At 37.2% G+C, this 22,796-nt stretch overlaps 1 protein-coding gene across 1 annotated transcript in view; it reads right to left on the bottom strand.

The window, feature by feature from the left end:
- Positions 1 to 22,796, bottom strand: part of SLC71A2 (solute carrier family 71 member 2) — a 35,928-nt gene that overhangs the window by 7,785 nt on the left and 5,347 nt on the right. The window contains exons 4-7 of the mRNA XM_025168552.2: positions 15,528 to 15,655; positions 15,111 to 15,225; positions 7,648 to 7,866; positions 2,642 to 2,755 (exon numbers count right to left, since the gene is read on the bottom strand). Of these exons, the coding sequence (XP_025024320.1) occupies positions 2,642 to 2,755; positions 7,648 to 7,866; positions 15,111 to 15,225; positions 15,528 to 15,655 (576 nt within the window). The remainder of the gene's footprint in view (positions 1 to 2,641; positions 2,756 to 7,647; positions 7,867 to 15,110; positions 15,226 to 15,527; positions 15,656 to 22,796) is intronic.

The following is a 22,796-nucleotide window of genomic DNA, read 5'->3' as shown; positions in this document are numbered from 1 at the left end:
GCTAATATACATTGCCATATGCAGGATGGCACAGCAGTGCACAACACGATTTCAATTCAAAGAATTCTAAGCATGAGCCTTCATAAGACTTCCCATTCTGAGATGCACACACGCACACGCGCACACACACCCTAATGTTTTCAAGCATTTTGGAAGCCATAGCTCAGAATTGTGTTCCATGCTTGAGAACAGCTGTTTTCAATAATAATAATCATAATAAAAAAAAACATTTCCAGAACACTACAAACGGTAGTTCATCGCTACCATGACAGCCATGGGCCTGTCCCAGGCCATCGAGGACATGATACACAACAGTGGTCATATGACTAATCTGGTTTTCCTGTCAGAGTAGTGATTTGGAATTGGAGAAGACCTATCACTCCCATCAGTTCTCTGGTGCTTCTCCCCACTGCAGGGAGGCTGGACTGATTTAATCAATCCACCCCAGATGACTAATGGGCCCTACTGGATTCCAGAAGGAGCTTGGGGTTGTTTCTGAGGGTCTGCTGCATGGCCCAACTGAAGTCCTGCTCACTGCTTGGAATGGGAAGGTAGCAAATGACTTTGGATCGAATTGCGCCCATGCAGCTTCTCTCTTTCCATGGATCCCAAAACTCTCCCTGGTTTTCAAAGAAGATGAAGGAGATGAAACAGGTAAAGAGACACCTAAAACGATGCTGGAGGGTGATGAGGAGTGAACCAGACTGAGTATAAGTTGGAGGCCTACCACTTGGCAGTAATGATGGTGAAATGTATTTCTCTACCCTTTCTGTGTCTGCAGATTGCCATTCAGTGGCCTCTTTAGAATAAGCTGGGCCCTCTTAGGGAGGACTGGTTCAGAGGGTTACCTGCAAGGTCGCTGAGATCAATAAACTAGGTATCTATCAGATAAAGTCACTTGGATTTGCTCCAAACTGGCCTCTAGCCTTGGAGGTGACTGAAGATCAGACTGGCTTGGCTATCTGGGAATAGTTTGATCCAGTTAATCCCAAGGAAATGGACAGAGTTCTTGGTACTACAAGCTCAGTCACCTGTATAGTAGATCCATGTCCTGCTTGGTTAGTTAAGACTTTCTGGGAGATGATATATAGTCGGGTTCTGGCAATGGTGAGTTCTTCCTTGAAAGAAGGGGTGGTCCTGCTGTCCCTTAAAGAGGCAGTAGTTCACCCACTCCTCAAGAAGCCATCACTAGACCCTAAAACCCTTATGGACTTTTTGCATAAAACAGAAAAAAATGAATTTATGATTTATGGTTTTGATGATTAGACAGGTTAGATTATAAAAAGAAGAGAGTCATTATGTAACTTTAAAGAAAGAGGTAAATTTATAATTGTCCTTATAAATGCTGTAAAGATTATCAAAAGCCACTTCTTTGTATCTTTTTTCTTTCTTTTCTATTTTTACTTTTTCTTTGTTTCCTGCACTTTTAACCTTCTCTTTGATTTCTTTCTTTCTTTTTCTTCCTTACTTTATATTTGTACTGATTTTTACCTTCATTTTTAAAACTTTTAATAAAATTATATACATATAAAAAAAGAAGCCATCACTAGACCCAACCATGCTGGACTATTTTTGTCCAGTCTCCAACCTTCCCTTTTTAGGAAAGTAGTTGAGAAGGTGGTCACACAGGACTTCTGGGGAAGAAATGGTGAACTGAAGATAGCTCTGCAAAATGCTGAAATTGTCTGGAAGGCATGGAGTTGAGAAGATGCTTTTAAATGATTGCTGCTCTATTTGTAATGCGGGCCCCTGCAGTGACATTAATATCTTGCCTCTGACTAAAAGTTATATATTGCTATCACATTTAGATTGCCTTTGTACTATTTCTTATTTTTTTATGAACCTTCTGAAAGAATGGCTAGAGAAGGATTTTAATGAATTTTCTCTGCCCATCAAGAAGATATCAAATTTACATAGCAAATTATTCAACATTCTCTTCCTCTATTTTGTCATTACAAAAACAGGTTTTTGGTTTCTTACTTGCTTTTGCTTACAAAAAATAAAAATATGAAAGATCAAAGATCAAAGATCAAAGATCAAAGATAATGATATGTGCTTTGCAGTCAAATACTGAAAATATATATATGCTTGGAATTTACCTTTTCATTCTATGGACAGAGGAATTGCTATGATTAGAGAAAGGGATCTTATGTTATCATAGTGAAAAAATTTAAACTGAAAATGTCTGTTGTTTTTAAAATAAGAATAATGGATTATGCTACATGTTTAAGAGAGCTCCTTCAGATGCATTAAAACCTTACACAAGCCCCATAACATGGGACTTATTTTTCATTCATCTCCCATATGATTCTTCTGAATTTTGAAAGTAGCTTTCCATATGCAACTGGGAGAAGAGAAAATATGTGGGCTGCTATTAAAGAAATGAGACCATGGGGAGCATCTTGAGGGGCTAGAAAAGATGATTGGAAACATCCTCACCAGTTTGTAATTTGGTAGACATTTCATGAATGGGAAACTTGCCCATGCAAGATAGGCATTTTGTGAAATGGCTCATGACATGTTTTCAATTTCATCTGTGCCCACTACTCCAATAAAGCTGGAGACCCCACTTTAAAGCTTTGCTCAAGGATAACTAGTCATAACTTAAGACAAATAGTGAAAACTACTGGAAATTACTTACCTGTCTCAGATAAAGGAAAAAGCTAGAATACTGGCCAGCCTCAGGTAGATAAGAAAGAAAGACTGTGATGCAAGTCAGCAAGATTGTAGAATCTTTTCCAACTTTTCTCAAAGACTGTCAAAAGATAGAGGAAAATGACGGTAAGACAAAATGAACAATTATAAATAATAAATTACTATTTATTTATAACAGTATTCATGCATTCATTCAATTTGTGCCCACCACAGGTGAAAAGACTCCTGTGGATTTCCAAATTAAGTGGACTGATCCATATTGAGAAAATGGCCCTGCAAATACTTTGGTGCCAAGACAAATACAAGGCTTTATACTTTAATACTAGCACTTTCAACTGCACTCCAAAGCTTTTAGGAAGCCAGTGTACAGCACCACTGTAATATGCTTGTGCATAAACATCCAACAATAAAACCTCCACAGAACAATAAATCACAGATACAATAAAAGCAATAACAAAAAATCCTCTACAAACCAACAGCATCACTTTAACTTCCAAAGGCTCTCCAAAATAATTTAGTTTTTAAAAGCTAAAAAAAAAAAAAAAAAAGCAACAATGTCAGGATCAATCAAATATCCAGGAAGAAGCTATTCAGCAGTGCAGCCACACGACAGAGATGCAATCCCTGCAAGCTCTAGCACCCCTTAATATTTTATAAAAATGAGGAACAGCAGCAGTTTCTCCCAGGATTTCCAAATTAGATGAGAAAATGGCCCTGCAAGTACTTTGGTGTCAAGACATATACAAGGCTTTATACTTTAATACCAACATTTTCAACTGTACTCCAAAGCTTATAGGAAGCTAGTGTACAGCACCACTGTAATATGCTTGTGCTGTTAGTATCAGCCAACAGCCAGGCTGCTGCCATCTGGACCAATTGTACCTTCCCAATGGTCTTCAAAGGCAGCCCCAGGTAGACTATATTGTACACACAACTGAGGATGAGGGTATAAGTTACCATCACAAGGTCCTCCTGCTCCAGATAGGGCTACAACTAATGCATCAGCTGGAACTGGGCAAAGGTCATCCCTGACCATCCAGGAGTAGCTGTAAGCTCAGGAGGATTCCCAGCTCAGGGACCTGCTACCTCAGGCATGTGCTATGCCACTGAGACAATACCAGAGCTGTCAGAGCATCCCAATGAAGAAACATTAATTCCACCTTACTTAGGTTCAGTTTTGAACTATTTTGTCTCATCCAGACCTTACGATCTCTTGATTCTGTGTCAAGACATTGACGGAATCTACTATATGGCACTGGGTAACAATGAATAATTAGATAGCATCAGTATACTGATACCACTGCACCCCAAATTGACTGACTGGCCTCCCGTAGCAGGAGGTAACTTAATGTAAAAGTTAAGCAAGAAGAAAGAAAGGACTGAACTATCTGGAACTGCACAAAAGAGCAACCAATGAACCAATCTCTCTTCCCCTGCCCTGACTAGAATCGTTCACTAAGAAAGAAGAACCACTGTAACACGGAGCTTCCAATCCGCTATCCCTGTAAGCAGTCCATAAGTCCACGGTATCAAAGCCCACTGAGAGATCTAAGAGGATCAGCAGGAGCACATTACCCCCATCGAGGTCTTGAAGGTGATTCACAAACAAAGCGTCTCCATCCCATATGTAGGTCCGAACTCAAATAATCAATTTTCTTTAGAATGTTCTGTAACTATGCACTGATCATTGTTCCAATAATATATTCCAAAAACAAGAGCTTACAGACAGGGCAATAGTTGCCAAGGACAAATGGATTCAGAGAAGACCTCTTGAGAAGGAAGCATACCACAGCCTCCTTCAAAGCTGCTGGCATCAAGCCCCCCTGCAATGAGGTATTGAGAGTGTTCCAGATCCAATCTGTCATGTTCTTTCCCCAATATTCCAAAGAAACCAGGACAGGCAAAGATCCAGTCCTGTAGAGAGTAAGGAAGATGACCCTGACAGAGATAGACCAAATCCGTTACCAAAGCAGCGAGGAGAAAAACATGGCTTAAATCCAAAAGAAAGCATGCGTAAGTGGCTTAGAAGGACAACTTCCTAACTCACATGGGTATAAGAATGGAAGAGGCATGGCACTATCAGGCTTGCAAGATCTGTTATTACAGTCACCTCTCAATAAAAGTAGTCTTAGCCTTTTTGTGGAGTTGATTCTTGGTCTGGTCTACCTGGTGCAGCTGACAAGTCCACAGGTGAGTGTGAGAACCAAGAGAACATCCTATCTACTTCATTAGTTCTGCATAATATGGTAAGTCAACGTTCCATTCACTACAACAAACTGCACGTGAATAGTCAAGACTCTGGAGAATCTGAATGACTTCATTTGACAAAATGCTGAGCAAACAGGTTGCAGCAGATTTAACTGCTGTCTTCTGCCCAAAAGGGAGTTCGCCACCCTAAACAAGGTTGCTGGCTGATAGCTCCCCAAGACTGTAAGAGAAATAACATCGCTTCACTTCCCTGTTTGCTTCAACATAGGCTTGAACATAAGTTTGCACTCATGCTCAGTCAGCCACTTTTTGTCCTCTTTCACTGGCACCCCAAGTGTTGCTTCTGCCACTTCACCTCCCAGAGGTCATCAATAAACCAGGGGGCATCTAGAATTGGCCAACAGAAAGCCTGCCTTGAAATAATCACATCATATGCTATATTGCCTTCGGTTGCCAGTGCTAATCAGGTGCTCAATGGAACTGCCTGCAAGATTGCTGGGAAATTGCCCATGTTCCTGCCAGAATCCATCTGGAACCACAAGGCGACTAAGGAGGATAAACTTAATCAGCCCATGGAGGTTCTGAGTAGCAGTCAAACTAACCTGGATAGGAAAATGATCCAACCACGGCAAAAGGCTGATAGAAATGCCCTCCATATCCAGACCATTACACATCTGCTACAGGGCAAAAGCAATATTCGCCATGAGACTACCTACATGTTCTGGGACTGAGTTTTATTGGGACAAGCCAATAACTGCCATGGAGGTTATAAATTCTAGAGCTATGCCTAACCCAGTCCCAAAGGCTTAGAGATTCTAGTCATTCAACACCTAGAGGTATATGTACTCCAAAACCAAGACCAGGTTAAGCAAATTGGGAAGGGATCCTGTCAGGGAAGACAGTACACCAGTGGGATTTCCAACTTGTCCCTAGGGCCCAATTAATGCATAGGCATTCATGCCCCACTATTTCAGGAGGCTATTCCTTAGTCACACACATGGCTAGCCCAATTTTAAAACCAACACCAATCCTTGGCCCTGGCACTGAGATAGCTAGAGGACCTGAAACTTGGGACAGAAGATCTCTAAGAGGGTCACTGCATTTTAATAACATATGTCAGACCTGCATGCCCCTGAAGAGAGAATCTGGGTTAAAACAAGTGGAGGAACAAATGAAAGTGAGACTGCTGTTAGTGTCTACTTTTAATTTGCTTTTCCAGAAGCAAATAAATGACATAAAGTCATAATGGTGAGAAACGTTTTAATTATTCTAACATCTCATGCAAGGCACACTCTGCCAAACATGGTTCTTTCAGGAAATTGTCTTGACTTGCAGAAAAGTTTCAGAGAAAGGCCCAAAAGGGTCAGCTATCCTTGATTTGATAGTAGCCAACAGAAAAGAGGGAATGGTGACCATGTAATTTTAGAGCTCTTAATTTTAAGGGGACTAAGCTAAAGTTTACCTTATATTTGGATTTCTAAAAAATGGATTTTCATGAATCCAGAGAAATGGCAAGTAGGATTCCATGACAGAAAAGCTCATGGGAAAAGGAAGCTGGAATAGATGAAGGTTCCCAAAAAGGGAGGGACTAAAAGCATACTGCAATTCCAATGCTGAAAATCCTGTCCAAAACAGGTTATATCCACAATATCAGATAAATTTATCTACAGACCAATAATCCATCTCTCTAGTCTGAATAAGATTAAGCTTTTTACTCATGCTTAATTCATAGTCCCAGACTACGCTATAGTTATGTTGGCACAACTTTATAAAGAGAGGAGTAAGGAATCATTGGCACAATGATGAGACTCAACTCCAAAAATCTGGATAGCCATTCTCAAAACTCTCATGTAAATTTTGAGGCACATAGGTATTAAAACAGAGTTTCAAGGAATCCCAAAAGCCAACAGTCATGTAGTTGGCCAACAGTCTCCCACCATCATATTGGAAAGGACAGGACCTCTGCTAAATAGTGTTCTCCTACACCCTACTCCTCCTTTCAGGTAGAATACATTTTGTATATGGTTTGTTTCAAACCATTATTAATGTGGTAGTGCATTAAACAGTTCTCCTGTTTATGACTCCCTAAATTCATCTGGCCAGTTGTCCATAATAACCAAAAGCTTGACTTTGGCTCAAATTAATCAAGATGGCACTTATGGCATACTTTCTGGGCAAAAATAAAAACTGGCCATCCAATAATTTGATTCTACTTTGAGATCTCTTTAGACCGAATGGAGGTAAGTTCCAGTTAGTAACAATCTGCCCGTCACAGTTAATGAACCGAGACCATAGCAACTACTTATGTTGCTTCTTTTGTTTTCATTTCATAATACCAGATTTAAAAAGGACCACGATCTGAACTATTTTGGAAGTCAAGACAAATGAAATAATAGAAAAGCATACAAGGCCTGAGGTGTCATATTTTGTTTGTTACCTTCTCAAGCTCCAAACTGACTTATCTAGTAAACAATTCTAAGTTCCTACTTGTGTACCATAATATTAAAACAGAAAGCTGTGTTAAATATTGTAAAGGTTCCGTAGGATTTTACCATCACTAGCACTAACACCTTATTGCTTACAGCAAGTTAGTTATTTCTATACATAACTAGAAATTAGTTATGTCTAAAAATAACAATGATTTAAAAAGCAGCTTCATGCATGTTTAACAGAATTTCATTTTAATCGGTGCATACTAAATACATTTATCTATACATTGTCTTTAATAAACCAAAAAGTGGCACATTTTATTATAAAGAAGAATGAATATAATTAGCAACTTACTGCAAAGGGGTCTGCTTGTTCCCATGATATAAGAGCTCCCCATGAAGGTGGTCTCATTTTTTCAGGTAGAGATTCTGGTACAGCTAGTAGAATGAAACAGATATCTACAACAGCCACCACTGTAGCAACTAATACCACCAAGTTATCACCATATAAATTAGACAGATGTGCTCCAATAGCAGGACTAGTCACTAAACTTGCTGCAAATGTAGCAGATACCTAAATATAAGAAAAAAGTATATATAAATATAATACTTAAAAGTAATATAACAATTAAAAGTTAATTTCAAACATTTTAATCAGTAATGAGACACAGATGTTTTGATTTAGATGTATGTGTAAATTATCGAGAAGTGACTGTTAAACCCTAGCTCCAGAGAAAAATCCATAAAAAAAATGTCTTATCAATCCGTCACAGAATATTCAAGGAAATACGTTACATTAAACCATTGTGGCCCAATCCTTCTCCTTAAAGTAATACCCGTTCCAATTCATCAAGCTTATCTTGTATTGATTAATTTTAAGGTTGATTTAGCTTGAATTTTGTAGTTTTTTATGAGCGATTTCACTAAATATTTTCTGATACTAGAAGAATGAACAAGGTAGGTACATTTCTGCAGAATAATTCAGCCTATCCACTAGCTTTGGGAGAAGGGATCTGCAAATACCAGAGTTTTACTATAGGCTACACAAATCCAGTAGGTTGTAGAGAAATCTTATTTCACCTAAATTGTAACTTGCCCTGTACCTATCACCTCAAATCAGCATGCTGATGATCAAGAAGCTGAGCTGCAAAATCATCATCATTGTCAACTACTATTGCCCACTGACCTTATCACAGCTCAACATGCTTTGTCAGTTAGCATCTCATTCTTTATTAACACAGAAAAAAAACTTTTTGGGGCAACATGATTTCTGAAATATCCTCAGCAGCATTAAGAAACATTTACTAGAATAATTTATACTGCAGAGATATAAAAGGCGATGCCAAACACTCTTTTTCTAGAAAATGAATTTGTGATGCACAGTTTAACAAAGCCATGATATGTCACTTTAAAACAAGTGTGCATACTTTTCTGTCTCTCTCTTCTCTTACAGACTACAGGCAATTTAAGAGAGACAGAAAATTCTATCCCCAGAATTCTGAAGGCATTTAAAGATTTTTTTTTTTTTACTTTCAATATTTTGGGGTGTGGCTTTCTTGTTTTATGGCTGTAGTTAAAGCATTATTTGTTATTGTGGTAATTATTTATGCTGTAACATTTCCTTATTCAGTCTGAACTGCAATTTGCTTTAATAGAAAGGCAACATGAATGTTAAAAAGCAGTGCTTGGAAAATATATCCCATCTCTTTGACAGTATCATAATTTTTCTGTGTTAAAAGTCACTAGCAAATACTTGAATTTCATTATTTTTATCACAGTTATAATTATTATGATCATTATTTGGATGTTACATTTATTATCTCTGCACATTCAGCTCATCAATATTTGGTATTACTATTTCAGAAATTCTCATACTGATATATAATATCATATATATATATATATATATATATATATATATATATATATATATATGATATATATACTCATAATTTCTCAACTGCAATGTTTCTTCTATGGCCTTTCATTTACTTTAACCCTTTTGTTTTTCATTAATCTGCCATGTGTTTCCTTTGACTAGAATAATTTCAATCAAATTAATATTTTCCATTTCTTTAATATATTTTCCAATCCTTATCACAATATCACAATTATATTTCTGAACCTTGTAATAACTTCTGTTTTTCTCTGGATGACTATGTCTTTAAATCAAATGTTGTCAAGGCTAAAATGTCTGTTTTTAAACTTTATCCCTTTTGTTTGGCTACACTATACCAGGGATTGATGCTTTCTACAACTTGAGCATTTTAAAAGTTTTTTTTAAATTATTTTTTATATAAGTATCTGTTTTATGTAACCTTTGGTCACCAATGTAGTACCCACAGGAGCCAATGTGTCTACAGATACCACTGTGTTGCTCCACCAAATATATGGCCCATCTGATTTTACTTAATATTTGTATATATTTGTTGAATTAAAACAAATGTTTAATTTGCTAGCATGCTACAAAACAAAGCACAAACCTCAAACAAAGCTTTAATTTCTTAGGGTGCTTCTGGCCCTACATATATCTTGAAGGTATTCTTAGAAAATAAAAATGAAAGGGGTTTGCAGCTTTGGGCTTTCTTTGAAAGTGCCCCCACCTGCCCAGAAAAAATGACTAAGTTAAACTTCATATATTCCGAGATGGTCATATCCACCAAGGCAGCTACTTTGTGTTCACTGATCCCAAAGGACTAGGGACCCCTGATACATACAATCTTCTTAACTGTATCAGTGTGTGTAGTTTATGATTTGAGAACTGGATTACACAAATTAACTATGTACAAAAGCCAAAATATAATTGTGTTCCAATTCTTCTACTTATCTGGGGAGCACCAAGTAACAGGCTTATATTATAATATGAACAAAATGAAGTGCTTATCTACAGTGGGGCAAAAAAGTATTTAGTCAGCCACCAATTGTGCAAGTTCTCCCACTTAAAAAGATGAGAGAGGCCTGTAATTTTCATCATAGGTATACCTCAACTAGGAGACAAAATGGGGGAAAAAATCCAGAAAATCACATTGTCTGATTTTTAAAGAATTTATTTGCAAATCATGGTGGAATAAGTATTTGGTCAATATCCAAAGTTCATAATACTTTGTTATATATCCTTTGTTGGCAATGACAGAGGTCAAACGTTTTCTGTAAGTCTTCACAAGGTTTTCACACACCGTTGCTGGTATTTTGGCCCATTCCTCCATGCAGATCTCCTCTAGAGCAGTGATGTTTTGGGGCTGTCGCTGGGCAACACGGACTTTCAACTCCCTCCAAAGGTTTTCCATGGGGTTGAGATCTGGAGACTGGCTAGGCCACTCCAGGACCTTGAAATGCTTCTTACGAAGCCACTCCTTCGTTGCCCGGGCGGTGTGTTTGGGATCATTGTCATGCTGAAAGACCCAGCCACGTTTCATCTTCAATGCCCTTGCTGATGGAAGGAGGTGTTCACTCAAAATCTCACGATACATGGCCCCATTCATTCTTTCCTTTACATGGATCAGTCGTCCTGGTCCCTTTGCAGAAAAACAGCCCCAAAGCATGATGTTTCCACCCCCATGCTTCACAGTAGGTGTAGGGTTCTTTGGCTGCAACTCAGCATTCTCTCTCCTCCAAACACGACGAGTTGAGTTTAGACCAAAACGTTCTACTTTGGTTTCATCTGACCATATGACATTCTCCCAATCCTCTTCTAGATCATCCAAATGCTCTCTAGCAAACTTCAGATGGGCCTGGACATGTACTGGCTTAAGCAGGGGGACATGTCTGGCACTGCAGAATTTGAGTCCCTGGCAGCGTAGTGTGTTACTAATGGTAGCCTTTGTTACTTTGGTCCCAGCTCTCTGCAGGTCATTCACTAGGTCCCCCCGTGTGGTTCTGGGATTTTTGCTCACCATTCTTGTGATCATTTTGACCCCACAGGGTGAGATCTTGCATGGAGCCCCAGATCGAGGGAGATTATCAGTGGTCTTGTATGTCTTCCATTTTCTAATTATTGCTCCCACAGTTGATTTCTTCACACCAAGCTGCTTGCCTATTGCAGATTCAGTCTTCCCAGCCTGGTGCAAGTCTACAATTTTGTTTCTGGTGTCCTTCAACAGCTCTTTGGTCTTGGCCATAGTGGAGTTTGGAGTGTGACTGTTTGAGGTTGTGGACAGGTGTCTTTTATACTGATAACAAGGTCAAACAGGTGCCATTACTACAGGTAACGAGTGGAGGACAGAGGAGCCTCTTAAAGAAGTAGTTACAGGTCTGTGAGAGCCAGACATCTTGCTTGTTTGTAGGTGACCAAATACTTATTTTCCACCATGATTTGCAAATAAATTCTTTAAAAATCAGACAATGTAATTTTCTGGATTTTTTCCCCCATTTTGTCTCTCATAGTTGAGGTATACCTATGATGAAAATTACAGGCCTCTCTCATCTTTTTAAGTGGGAGAACTTGCACAATTGGTGGCTGACTAAATATTTTTTTGCCCCACTGTATACCTTCACTGCTGCATTACAGCGAATTCTAAGATGGTAGGGGAGGTGAAGCATCTGTACTTCTCTGTTATTTCTGACTACCGAATGTTAGCCTTGTTTAGAGTGGGAAACTCCCAACTGCGCACTTGTGACAGTTCTCCACTACACTTTACCAACAAATTTACTCTGGTTTGTCAAGTTGTAACTCTTCATGGGCAGAGTCCATGTGATGGCTGAGGCAACGTCTTGTTGCATTGATACTTTTTTTGTTCTGTGGATTCTGGTGAGGTAGACAGGATGCTCATTACTAAGCCCCCTGCCACCTGTGAGCTAGATCCTTGTCTCTCCTTGCTCTTGCAGAGAACCAGCGGGGCATGAAAGGCTGGATCACTTTGGGAAGGTGGGCTTTCCCTGAGGCTTCGACAGCTGCCTTGCAAAGACCATGCAAAAACTACAGCTGGTGAAAAATGCAGCAACCTGCCTGCTATCTGCCATTAGGCACAAGTGCACTTTACATTTGTGCTGCAGGATCTGCACTAGCTGACTAAAGATTCAGTTCAATTTAAAGTGCTGGTTTTAACCTATATAGCTTTGGACTAAGGCACCTTCAAAACTGCCTACCCAACCATAATCAACCCTGGGAAAACTGCTTATGATTCCCCATTCCTGTGGTCATTAACTGTTGCTCCAATTTTAAACTGAATGTCTGGATTTTTAATTATTATTTGCTTTGTACAGCTGATGTTTTATCACTGTTTCATGAATGGTTAATATTCTACTTTTATATGCCATCAAGAGTCTAATGATCATGGTAATCAATAACGATAACAACAATGCTGGATTTTTTAAAAATAGGAATCTTTTTTATCACCATCTCAGTGGCTTAACACTTCTATGTTTTTAGCAAAATGTTTTTCTGATATTTAACTACTCTCATTTTACAGGGGTCGCATCATTATCATCAGATTAATGATGCAACATGGGACATGACAACAAAAGTTCAATGCATTAAAAGCATGTTACTGTTTCCTGATAATTAAATCTTCTTCATCTAGTACTGTTTTGTTGAAGCCATTTCTTTTGAGTAGATCCAGACATTGTGGCCTATTTGGTGTGAATGCTGAATTAGAAGCAGCAAGTATTTATAGTGTTTATAATATAGAAAATAGGAAGTATTTACGGTAAATATTTATACATATAGTTAGTCCTTGCTTAACTATGGTAATTGGGACAAGCAACTCTGTTGCTAAGCCACATTGTCGTAAAGCATGACATTACATGACCATGCCAACTTACAATGGCAGTTGCAGCAGGTCCAGTTGTCATGGTGAATCCTGTGCAGTCGCAGCATCCCATAGTCACATGATCACCATTTGCAACCTCCTGTCAGCTTCCCCATTGACTTTGCTTGTCAGAAGCCAGCAGTGAAGGTCACAAATGGTGATCACCTGACCGTGGGATGCTGCAACTATCATAATTGCAAGCCAATTGCCAAGCACTCAAATCATGATCACATGACCGCGGGGATGCTGCAATGGCCACAACTACAAGGAACAGTCATAAGTCCCCTCATTCAGCACTGTAGTAACTCTGAACAGTAGCTGAACAAGTGGTCACTGAACAAGACCTACCTGTATTACAAAATATACTTACTATAAATACTTTATAAGAAACGGGAAGGTGTGGGCTTAAATCCCATAGCTATTGAAGTAGTGGATGATCATTTAGACTTGTGGACATAATACCCTCATAAAATTCTATCAAAAATTTAGTAACTGTCATTCCAATAAAATCTGTTCCTAGACAAATTCACATAGAAACATAAATGCAGTGCCTTATACTAGAAACTAACTACTACATAGATATAGGAGAGGAAACAGAAAACCACTTGTTCTCATCTAGAGCTTCAGCTATACACCTTGAAATCAACAATTACCTACAGCTCATCTTGAACAGTGGTATTCCCTTTTCACAGGTCTTGAGTTCTAGGCATTTATTTGCTTAAAGATAGACTCTCAATCTAAAATTTAGCAACAACTCTGTAGCATACCTAATGTCAAAACTATTTTCAATGTCTTCTTGGATACTCTTTACATAACCTAATTGTGTCATTCACAACTTTGCTGTATACATATATCTCCTTATCTCCAAAACAATACATGCCATAATCTGTGAGCAATACCTCACTATTCTCAGCTCCTATGCAAAAGAACAGACACCACATCATTAGCGGCAACTTTCAATATCTGATGGGGAAAATTTAAATTCTGCAGGATACTTTAGGACTCACTATAAAATAATGTCTCTTGAGCAAAAAAATGAAGATTGGCTTTATCATGAAGTAGCTGAAATAATATGAAACCCCTCTGTAAATACTATTTCTCATGGATTAAAACAAAGACGAATATTTCTTACTATTGTCCATGTGTTAACAACACACTAATTTAAGAATGCCTGTTTCACCCCACTCTTTTGGAAATGGCCACTATCAGGTAAGTAATCACTACAATCTTTACCATATACACTTCAAGAGTTCCTGACCTCCCTGTTCACTATACCCATACTTATGATGATTATACTCTTCTCTCTCTTATCAGAAGACAATACTTCATGCATCTCATGAAGTAAATTGTAGTTCACAAAAGATTGCGCTTATTTAAAACAGCCAACAGTGCTCTTTTGCTTGTGCCATATCAAACTAACACAGCTACTGTACTCCCACGCCGCACAAATTGAATCCTGATGTTGTCACTTACTTTAGCCATCATCTACATTAAGAAGTATGCTATGTCAAAGAAAATATTTTTTAAAAACAGAAGATTTTATGCTAACATTTGCAAAAGATTAAACCAGTGGTTTCCACCAACATTACTGATGAAATAAAGACAAGTTTCCATGAACTGGCCAGTTAAGAGTCAGTTTTTTATATAAAGATCTACTAGAGAATCATTCTAAAATGCCAATTACTATCCTAGGACTTCTTCAATCATAAAGGATCCAAGATAGGAAAAACTGCATTCAAAGAAATGCATAAGTTGGCCAGGAGATATTATCCTCTCTTCATAAACTGTTAAGCTGACAAAAGGAACCAAGTAAGATACTATTCTTCCTATTTCATGGATTAGCTTATTCTTGAGGATGCCATGTACAACAGTTAATTTTTTTTCTCTCAAAGCCAATTAGACATCATGTATATGAACACAGCTACCATAATTTTTAAATAGCAGATTCAAAATTTACTTTTAAGCAACATCACTTTAAAAAAAATCAGAAATCACCAGTGAATGCTGATAGAAGATATTCAGTGAGCCACAGTTCACTTTATGTCAAAGAATTGTTAAGAAACATTCTTACCAGTCCATACGCAGTGCTCCTCTCATGTTCTTGTGTTATATCAGCTACGTATGCAAATATGACAGAGAATGTAACAGCAAAAATCCCAGATACAGAAATCATTGCGAAATACCACCTGCAAAAATCAGTCATACATGTATTATAGCTACACAAAAAGCTTTAGGTAACCGTAAACCTATCTAAGAAAAGCACAATTTTAGTTTATTTATTAATTAGATTTATGTCCCACCCATGTTTAGTGACTCCTTTGCCAAGTATATTCATTTTGAGTATACCCATATAAAAGGCCTAAACTGACTCACTTTGACCCAGAAGCAGGAAACCGAATCTTGCCATGAATTTAATAGATCTTTTCTTAATATAACCCCCAAAAAAAACATCAAAATACCCACACACAGTCATTTATGCCATACTTACCATGGACTTATCTTCATTAATGGAATAGGGACACAAGTGAAAAAAACTGTAATAAGGAGGAAATACTTTCTTCCCCAGACATCAGACAGAGCACCTATCAGTGGAGCACTCATGAAGGATAAAAAACCCTAAGAACAAAATGATAATGATTTTAATCCATGCTGATCCCTGTTGTTTCTAGTAGTTAATCAATGCAGTAATTATAAAATGTGTTACAGTTTGGGAAGCACTTACTGATAAAGCATAATTTAAAAGACTTCAAAATAACAATGGTTATAGAACTAAACCATTTTCTTTAAAACACACACATGCACTCACAGCTGGCCAGTGAAGCCATATAAGTCCCAAACACAAGTGTTATTCCTTTGAAATTCAATAAAACTCTTGAAGTACAAGGGAAGACTGTTACCATGGCAATGGCAAAAGTGAAAGTTGCTAAACAAATAGGTGAATTGTTCATTGTAATATGTCTGAGCGAACATCTCAGTACAATGAAGAATGCAGTTTCCATCAGGTCGAGATTACATTATAATATACAAAAGGTCACAGTGACTATAGACTGCTAGAAGCCTAAAGTCATATTCAAAGGGTAGATTAAAACAAAATAAGAAGCTGAGAACATGTTATGTAGTATAAAACCAAACATCTAGCTACGCTAGAATTATGCTTCTATAGCGACTTGACATCGCCCACAGGTGGGACATGAATGCAGTATCACCTCTGTGCTACTAGAAACCTAGATGAATCCTCATCAAGTACAGCTGATAGTCTGAGATTAGTAAATGTTATAGTTTTAAATGCTAAAATGGACTTACTGTAATTATTTCACTCAATGCAGAGAAATCCTTTGATGAAAATCTTTTTATTCTTTCAAAACTTCATCCTCCTTAGGATTTTTTAAAAAGCATTATAATTATTTAGTGTTATTCAAACTTGTAGTGAGGACTTCATTTAAACCTTTTTATTTGCTGCATATATTTGCAACAAATGCAAGCTTGGGAAGTGTTTGAAAAAAAGGTCAAAGGACTGTAGCAGCAAATGACCAGACTTCAGCTAATATGAGCAAAGACAACTCACTTTTAAAAAAGAAGGCTCTACAACAGAAAGTAGTAATTAAAGTCTATAATTATGACTTCATGCCTCTCTGAAAAATCTGAAAACATCAACCGTATCTTCTTGTTGAGCAGTGGGAGTAGTCATCAGTAACAGTATTGTTTTTACTTGTTCCTCCACTTACTTTATCCCAAGTGCTCTCTAACAGCACTGCCAGGTTAATTTGTTTGAATTTTTAAAGGGGCATGGATACTTATACCATACAGCACAAGTCCTCCTCTTTCCATTGTGGTATTCGTTTTAGAAATTACTAGAAATCAGCACAGATTTATTATGAATAAATCTTGCTAACCTCTTTGATTGTGGGAATGCTGTAAATTACCAGAGCAAAACATTTGACAAACACACTACTTTGGGTAGATACGATCTGAAAGAACACCACACAGAAAGTCAAGACTTGTTCTCTCTTATTCCAGAGTGCATGTCACAGAATCATGGATTTAAGTTATGAGAAGGCAGATTCTGACTGAATGTTCAGGGGGGGGGGAAATCTTTTGGGCAGTAAGAGCAATTGGACAATGGAACTCACTACCCAGAGTGGTGATAGGTTACTATTCACAATATCTATTTAAGCAGAGGCTAGACAACTATCTGTTTGGTATGATTTAATTTAGACACCAGCATTGAACAGGAGGTTGAACTCAATGATCTAAATGTCCCACTGCAACATTATGATTCTAAGATCACGTTTGCCTAGCCTTTGTGTAGTCAGTACTGCATATAATATTCAGTTCAGCATCCATATATGCACTTTGGCAGATTACACCAAGAAGTGCAACAAACAAGAAAGTAAATCTAGTAAGAAAGCAACGGTCACTAAACTTTAACTAGAACTTGATAAATCAGTTAATTTGGCAAGGGGAAATTTTCCCTAGAATTTATCTTATGTCATTATTGCTTGAAAAAAAAAAAACAGGATGGGGGGGGAACTTCCAGAGGAATAATGGCAGACTGAGACCGAAAAGCAGAGCCTATGACCATGGCTAAGAATGGCAAGTTCTTTGAACCTATCCGGACAAAGGAGAGGACAAGAAATTGCCCATAAGTGCTCCAAACAGTTGTTCCTCGCAAGGAGACTGCAAGACAACAGTCTTCAGCAGATTTTGAGCACTGGGAGATGAGGGAATAGTCATCTTGCTCAAACCATGGTTGTTGCCTTTGAAAGGACTCTGTTTACATACTTCCTTTTCTAATCACATTCAGAAATTGCTTATTAACTACTTTTCAGCTATTAGAAACCTTTGGATTGACAAGTCTGAATACACTGGGTGAGTCTGCCTTCAATCCTTAATGAAAGAAAATGCTAGCTACAAACTTAAGAACTTATTTTTTAAAAAATAAACAGCAAAAGGCTGGTTAAAACTTTGATTTTAGAAAGTTACAAATGGACTAAGGGACAAGATAAATTTGAAATAAGATTTTGGAATTAATTATAAAGATACCTTCCCATGGGAAAATGCTTTTGTTTTGAATTCTTTAAAAAAACATAATAAGACTTTAAAAATTGGATACTAGAGTGAACTACAGATTTCAATTAAAGGAGAACACATAAACTTGATTAACAGTTACAGAATGTGCAAAATATTCTAACACTGGAAACATGAAGGATATTTTTGAAAATGGAGTCAGAAATTAATATTAACGTCAACAGTGATATCTGCCTCTATGGTTAGAGATGTTATAGAAGAGGAACAAATTTTACCTGACAAGAGGAACAAATTTTACCTGACAAGATAGAGACTGAGTTGAAAGTGGACTTACAAATGACAGGCTACAAGAATGACATGGAAAATGATATTACACTGGACATACAAAAGAAACTGGCTGTTTTAATAATTAAAAGAGACAGACAAACGATAAACCAAGACAGTGACCTAGACAATTTTTTTATATTGGACTTACAAAAGAAACTTGTTAAAGTTTTGAAGAATCACATGAGAAGGGACAAAGAAGAAATGAAAAGAAATCAAGTTCTACCACATTATTTGAATGGACTAAAGATTAAAATTGTTAGAAGTAAAAGGAAGGAATATAAAGTTGGTTTCTTTGATCAAGGTTAAAATAGATCTGTTCTTATTTCTAGTAACTTTTTATTTGTTTATTTGTCACATTTATACAGCCACCCATCTCATACAAAATGACTCTGTGTGGCATACAACAATTAAATAATAACAGCAAATAGATTTAAAAAAACTATTATAAAACGATACAAATTATTAAAATGAAAATATCACAAATTTTAAAATATACAAACCCCACAGAGAGAGCAGAGTATCAATCATAGTGAAGCCGTCTAAGAATGTCTCTGGTTCCCAAAGACCCCCAGGCCTGATGACACAACCAGTTCTTGAGGGACTTCCTAAATGATAGTAGGGAGGGGCAAGTCTAACTTCAGGAGGGAGAGTGTTCCACAATGGAACATTAATGGACTTTTGCTGACACCAGGACTGAAATGACAATGCTTTATGGATTTGTCTATAGATAAGAGATAGGATATGAGAAGAAGTGATCATTTGTTGTAATTTAAGAGGAAGTAAAAAGCAACTAAAATTGTTTATACTTGTGATGAAGCTTGGGAGTCACTTCTCTATATATTTCTTATATTTTTCTTTACTATATTTTTATTTTTCTTTTCTTTTTTTCCTATTTTTTATGTTTTTCCTATTTTTTTTCTTTGCACCTTTTACTCTTTCTTTCTATTTTTCTTTCTTTTAGTTTGTATTACTCTTTACTATTGTAATTATAATCTTTAATAAAATTACTTGACCAAAAAAATAGGATGGGCTTGACCTCATGTATAAAAGGTAGTAAGACGGCATGAGCAAATATGCCTACCGAGTTCCTTAATTCAGGCACCACTAAGCTGATGAAGGTCACAACACCTGGAAAAAAGGGCCTCCAAGGAATAACTTAATTGATGTGCTACTTCATGTGAGAACAGAAATTCTTCCTTCAGTGTGAAAATAGTTCAACAAAAAACCATCATAGCTATTTTTCAACTGATCAATTTAATGACAGTGCAACAGAAACGATGTTGTGCTTGATTTTTCAAGGTAAGCCGTTTCTTACATATCCTTTTAATCTGCAAATTAGATGTAATATTCCAGCCCATGATACCTTAAGTCATGAATGTTCAATACTCTACAAACCAATTTGAAGTAAAGGAAGACTAAAACAGAAAAATTAAACTAAGAGATAAAATCAGGGGGAGGTTTCCTGACTGCAACCTAGGTGCTTCTGAAAACTTGGTGCTTAAGGATATCAGACTCACTGACAAAAGCAGTCAAATGTTGACCAGTATTTAGAGAATTCTAAAACTCATGCTGTATACTAAAGGAGGCTTTGGATTTATTTCTCAAATATTTTCAGCAGTTTCTGATACTGCATAATGGTCAGATTTTTAACACTGGACTACAGTAATGAAAATATATTTAAAAAGTAAATTCCATTGGGCTAGCTCATTTCTGTTGCACATCCATCCAGCCAGCCATCTGATCCCAGCCTTGAGAGTTCAATAATTAACAGTGTGTGTGTGTGTGTGTGTGTATGTGCGTGTATATATAGGCTTTAATATTTATCACCTTTGAGAATTTCAAAACATTACTTTGACATACTGGTACTTAAAAATGTTAAGCCTTATACATATCAATTTGGATCACTGGGACATTTATCTGACACTTTACATTATTCATCCAAGAATATCACCAATGTCAAGTCCTCCAACAGCAATACTTTTTGGACACATGCTTCTAGAAAGAGTTCACTCCAGAAGATTCTTCCTTTCAAACTATTCATTATAGAATGTCCAAGGAAAATACAGTTATTAAATACTGAAATTTATTTTAAACATTCCAAATGTCTAAAGTATACTCTAAATAACACTTTTGGTATAAGTATTGTGTGTACTAATCAGAGCCTCCTTGGAAGGGAAGGTATTACACAAACACAAAGAATTAAAATGAACAACAGAAAAAATGCTGCAAAGTCATAATTTTAAAAAACACTATTTTGTTTTCTGTGCAAGCTATATGCAGACTTGCTATTGCATAATAGAAGAGCTTGAGACCCAATGGAGAAGAGTGAGATTATTTTGTTTCCTCCCTTAACCATGAATGTCATCTCCATGCTGTTCTGGGAAGCATTTTCCCATTCTCTGCATCCTCCCTGGAATGCTTCTGGAAAATTAGAAGTTGCTTTCTACTTCATTTCATTCAAATAAACATTTCTATTCATGCATGGGGCAAATGCAGAACACTAGCATTTGCCCCATGAGAGGTGCTTGGAGCTTAGAAACAAAACAAAACATTATATTCTTAGAAAAGCAGCCACAGATTATTCTGAAATAAGTCAATGAAAATACCTAACAAAATATAAATTATGTTTGGCATCTATCAGTCACACCAAACCAAGACTTATGGCAGATCCATACATCTATGCATTCAGTATGTTTCCTACGAAAGAAGATGGCTAGCATAAAAGACCCTAAACTTGTTCATCTCACTTCTACTTTGGAAGACATACGTCCTCAACAAAACTGGGATTCTACAAGTAGACAGTAAACGAAAAATCACTACTAATGCCAGTGGGATTTAAATAGTGTACATATAATTGCATTAATCTTTGGAAAATCTCAATAATGAAGTAGATTTCCCATGTAAACAAATCACATTAGTCAGAGAATTGTCAAGAAAGAGACCTTTATACATGATTTCCTTAAAAGCAGGGAAAAGGCATTCCAATGGCATGAAAGATACATCAATTTAGTTTTCCCCTAACACTTTTTATGTAAAAATTCCTTTTCCTGTCAAGCCATCGTGTACTTTTCAAAACACTGACATTTTCTGCAACTTTTTAAACATATTCCCTGATAGATCACATCAATGTAAAGGTCAGTCTACTTTTCCTTTTTCTGTGCAGAAACATTTAAACTTGAATTTAGAGCAACCCTTCCATTCACATAATTGTTGTGATCCATTAGAAGAGGAAGGGGCAAAGGTTTTCTTGATTCACCTTTACTCCACAGCCTCCAGAAGTACTCTCCAAATGGTTTGGTATGCCTCCAGCACACCACATGTATCAAAATTAGTCACTGAAATTAATCTTAGTCCCCAGTTTTCCCAAGATCTTTGTTTTTTTCACAAAGCACGGAACACTTCTTTTAAGCTCAAAGTATTACAAGTCAAAAGCAGTCTGAAACAAAACATAGGTGATCTGTATAGGTAGTCCTCGCTTACTGCTTCATTTAGCAACTATACAAAGTTACGACTGTGTAAAAAAGCCCAGCTTTGTGACCAATCCTCACGTTTATGACTGTTGAAGCATCCTGCAATCATGTGATTGCAATTTGGGTGCTTTGTAATGACATACATTTACAACTGTCATAGCATCCTACGGTCACATAATCGACATTTGCATACTTCCCAACCGACTTGCAACAAGCAGAGTTAATAGAGAATGAGGAAGTAAAATTGCAAGTTGTGGTCACATGATGTTTCGCTTAACAACCGCAGTGACTCACTTAATGACCAAATGGGAGGTGACACTGTAAGTCCATTGCGGTGACATGAAGTTTTGCTTAGCAACTGCAGCACTTACCAATGGAGTTGTAAGTCCCAATTGTGGTCACTAAGCAAGGACTATCTGTAAGCTTGTTCTGAGCATGAAAATGTTTCAGCCTTTTCTCAAAACAAAACAGGATCATTTTAAGCAACGTTGTTTCAAGAACTTCAGTTTTTCCAACTGTCTGATTGGTGAAATATTTTGCAAAATGTGATCATTAATCCCTACCCCAAATGTTTCTGGCCTAGCCAGTACTGCACCATGGTCTGATTCCATCCCTGCTGCTACTAGGTTTGGATAGATGTAATGAGGAAAGGGGTAAGACAAAATCAGCAGTCATCCAAGCATATGATCCCAGTCACTGATTCATCTAGATCAGACATAGTGCTACATTTGCATACAAACTCATTTCTAGTTGGCTGGTTCCAAACCTGACTGCCAGGTAAGTAAGTTTACTGTTTAAAATATTTATCACATTTGTCACCACCCGTCTTGTTAAAATGACCGTGCACTGTGGAAGTTAGCAGGTTATGTTGCAAGTAATTAGTATGTTCTAGGCTGTGCTTTTTGCAGGCAGGTATCTAAGAAGGCAAATGG

The sequence above is a fragment of the Python bivittatus genome, unplaced genomic scaffold (genome assembly GCF_059951505.1).
Source record: "Python bivittatus isolate LINGU-HERP-01145 unplaced genomic scaffold, Pbiv_v1 ctg000850_np1212, whole genome shotgun sequence".
Classification (NCBI taxonomy): Eukaryota; Metazoa; Chordata; class Lepidosauria; order Squamata; family Pythonidae; genus Python; species Python bivittatus.
The sequence above is the reverse complement of the archived record's forward strand: the minus strand, read 5'-3'. Positions and strand labels throughout refer to the sequence as shown.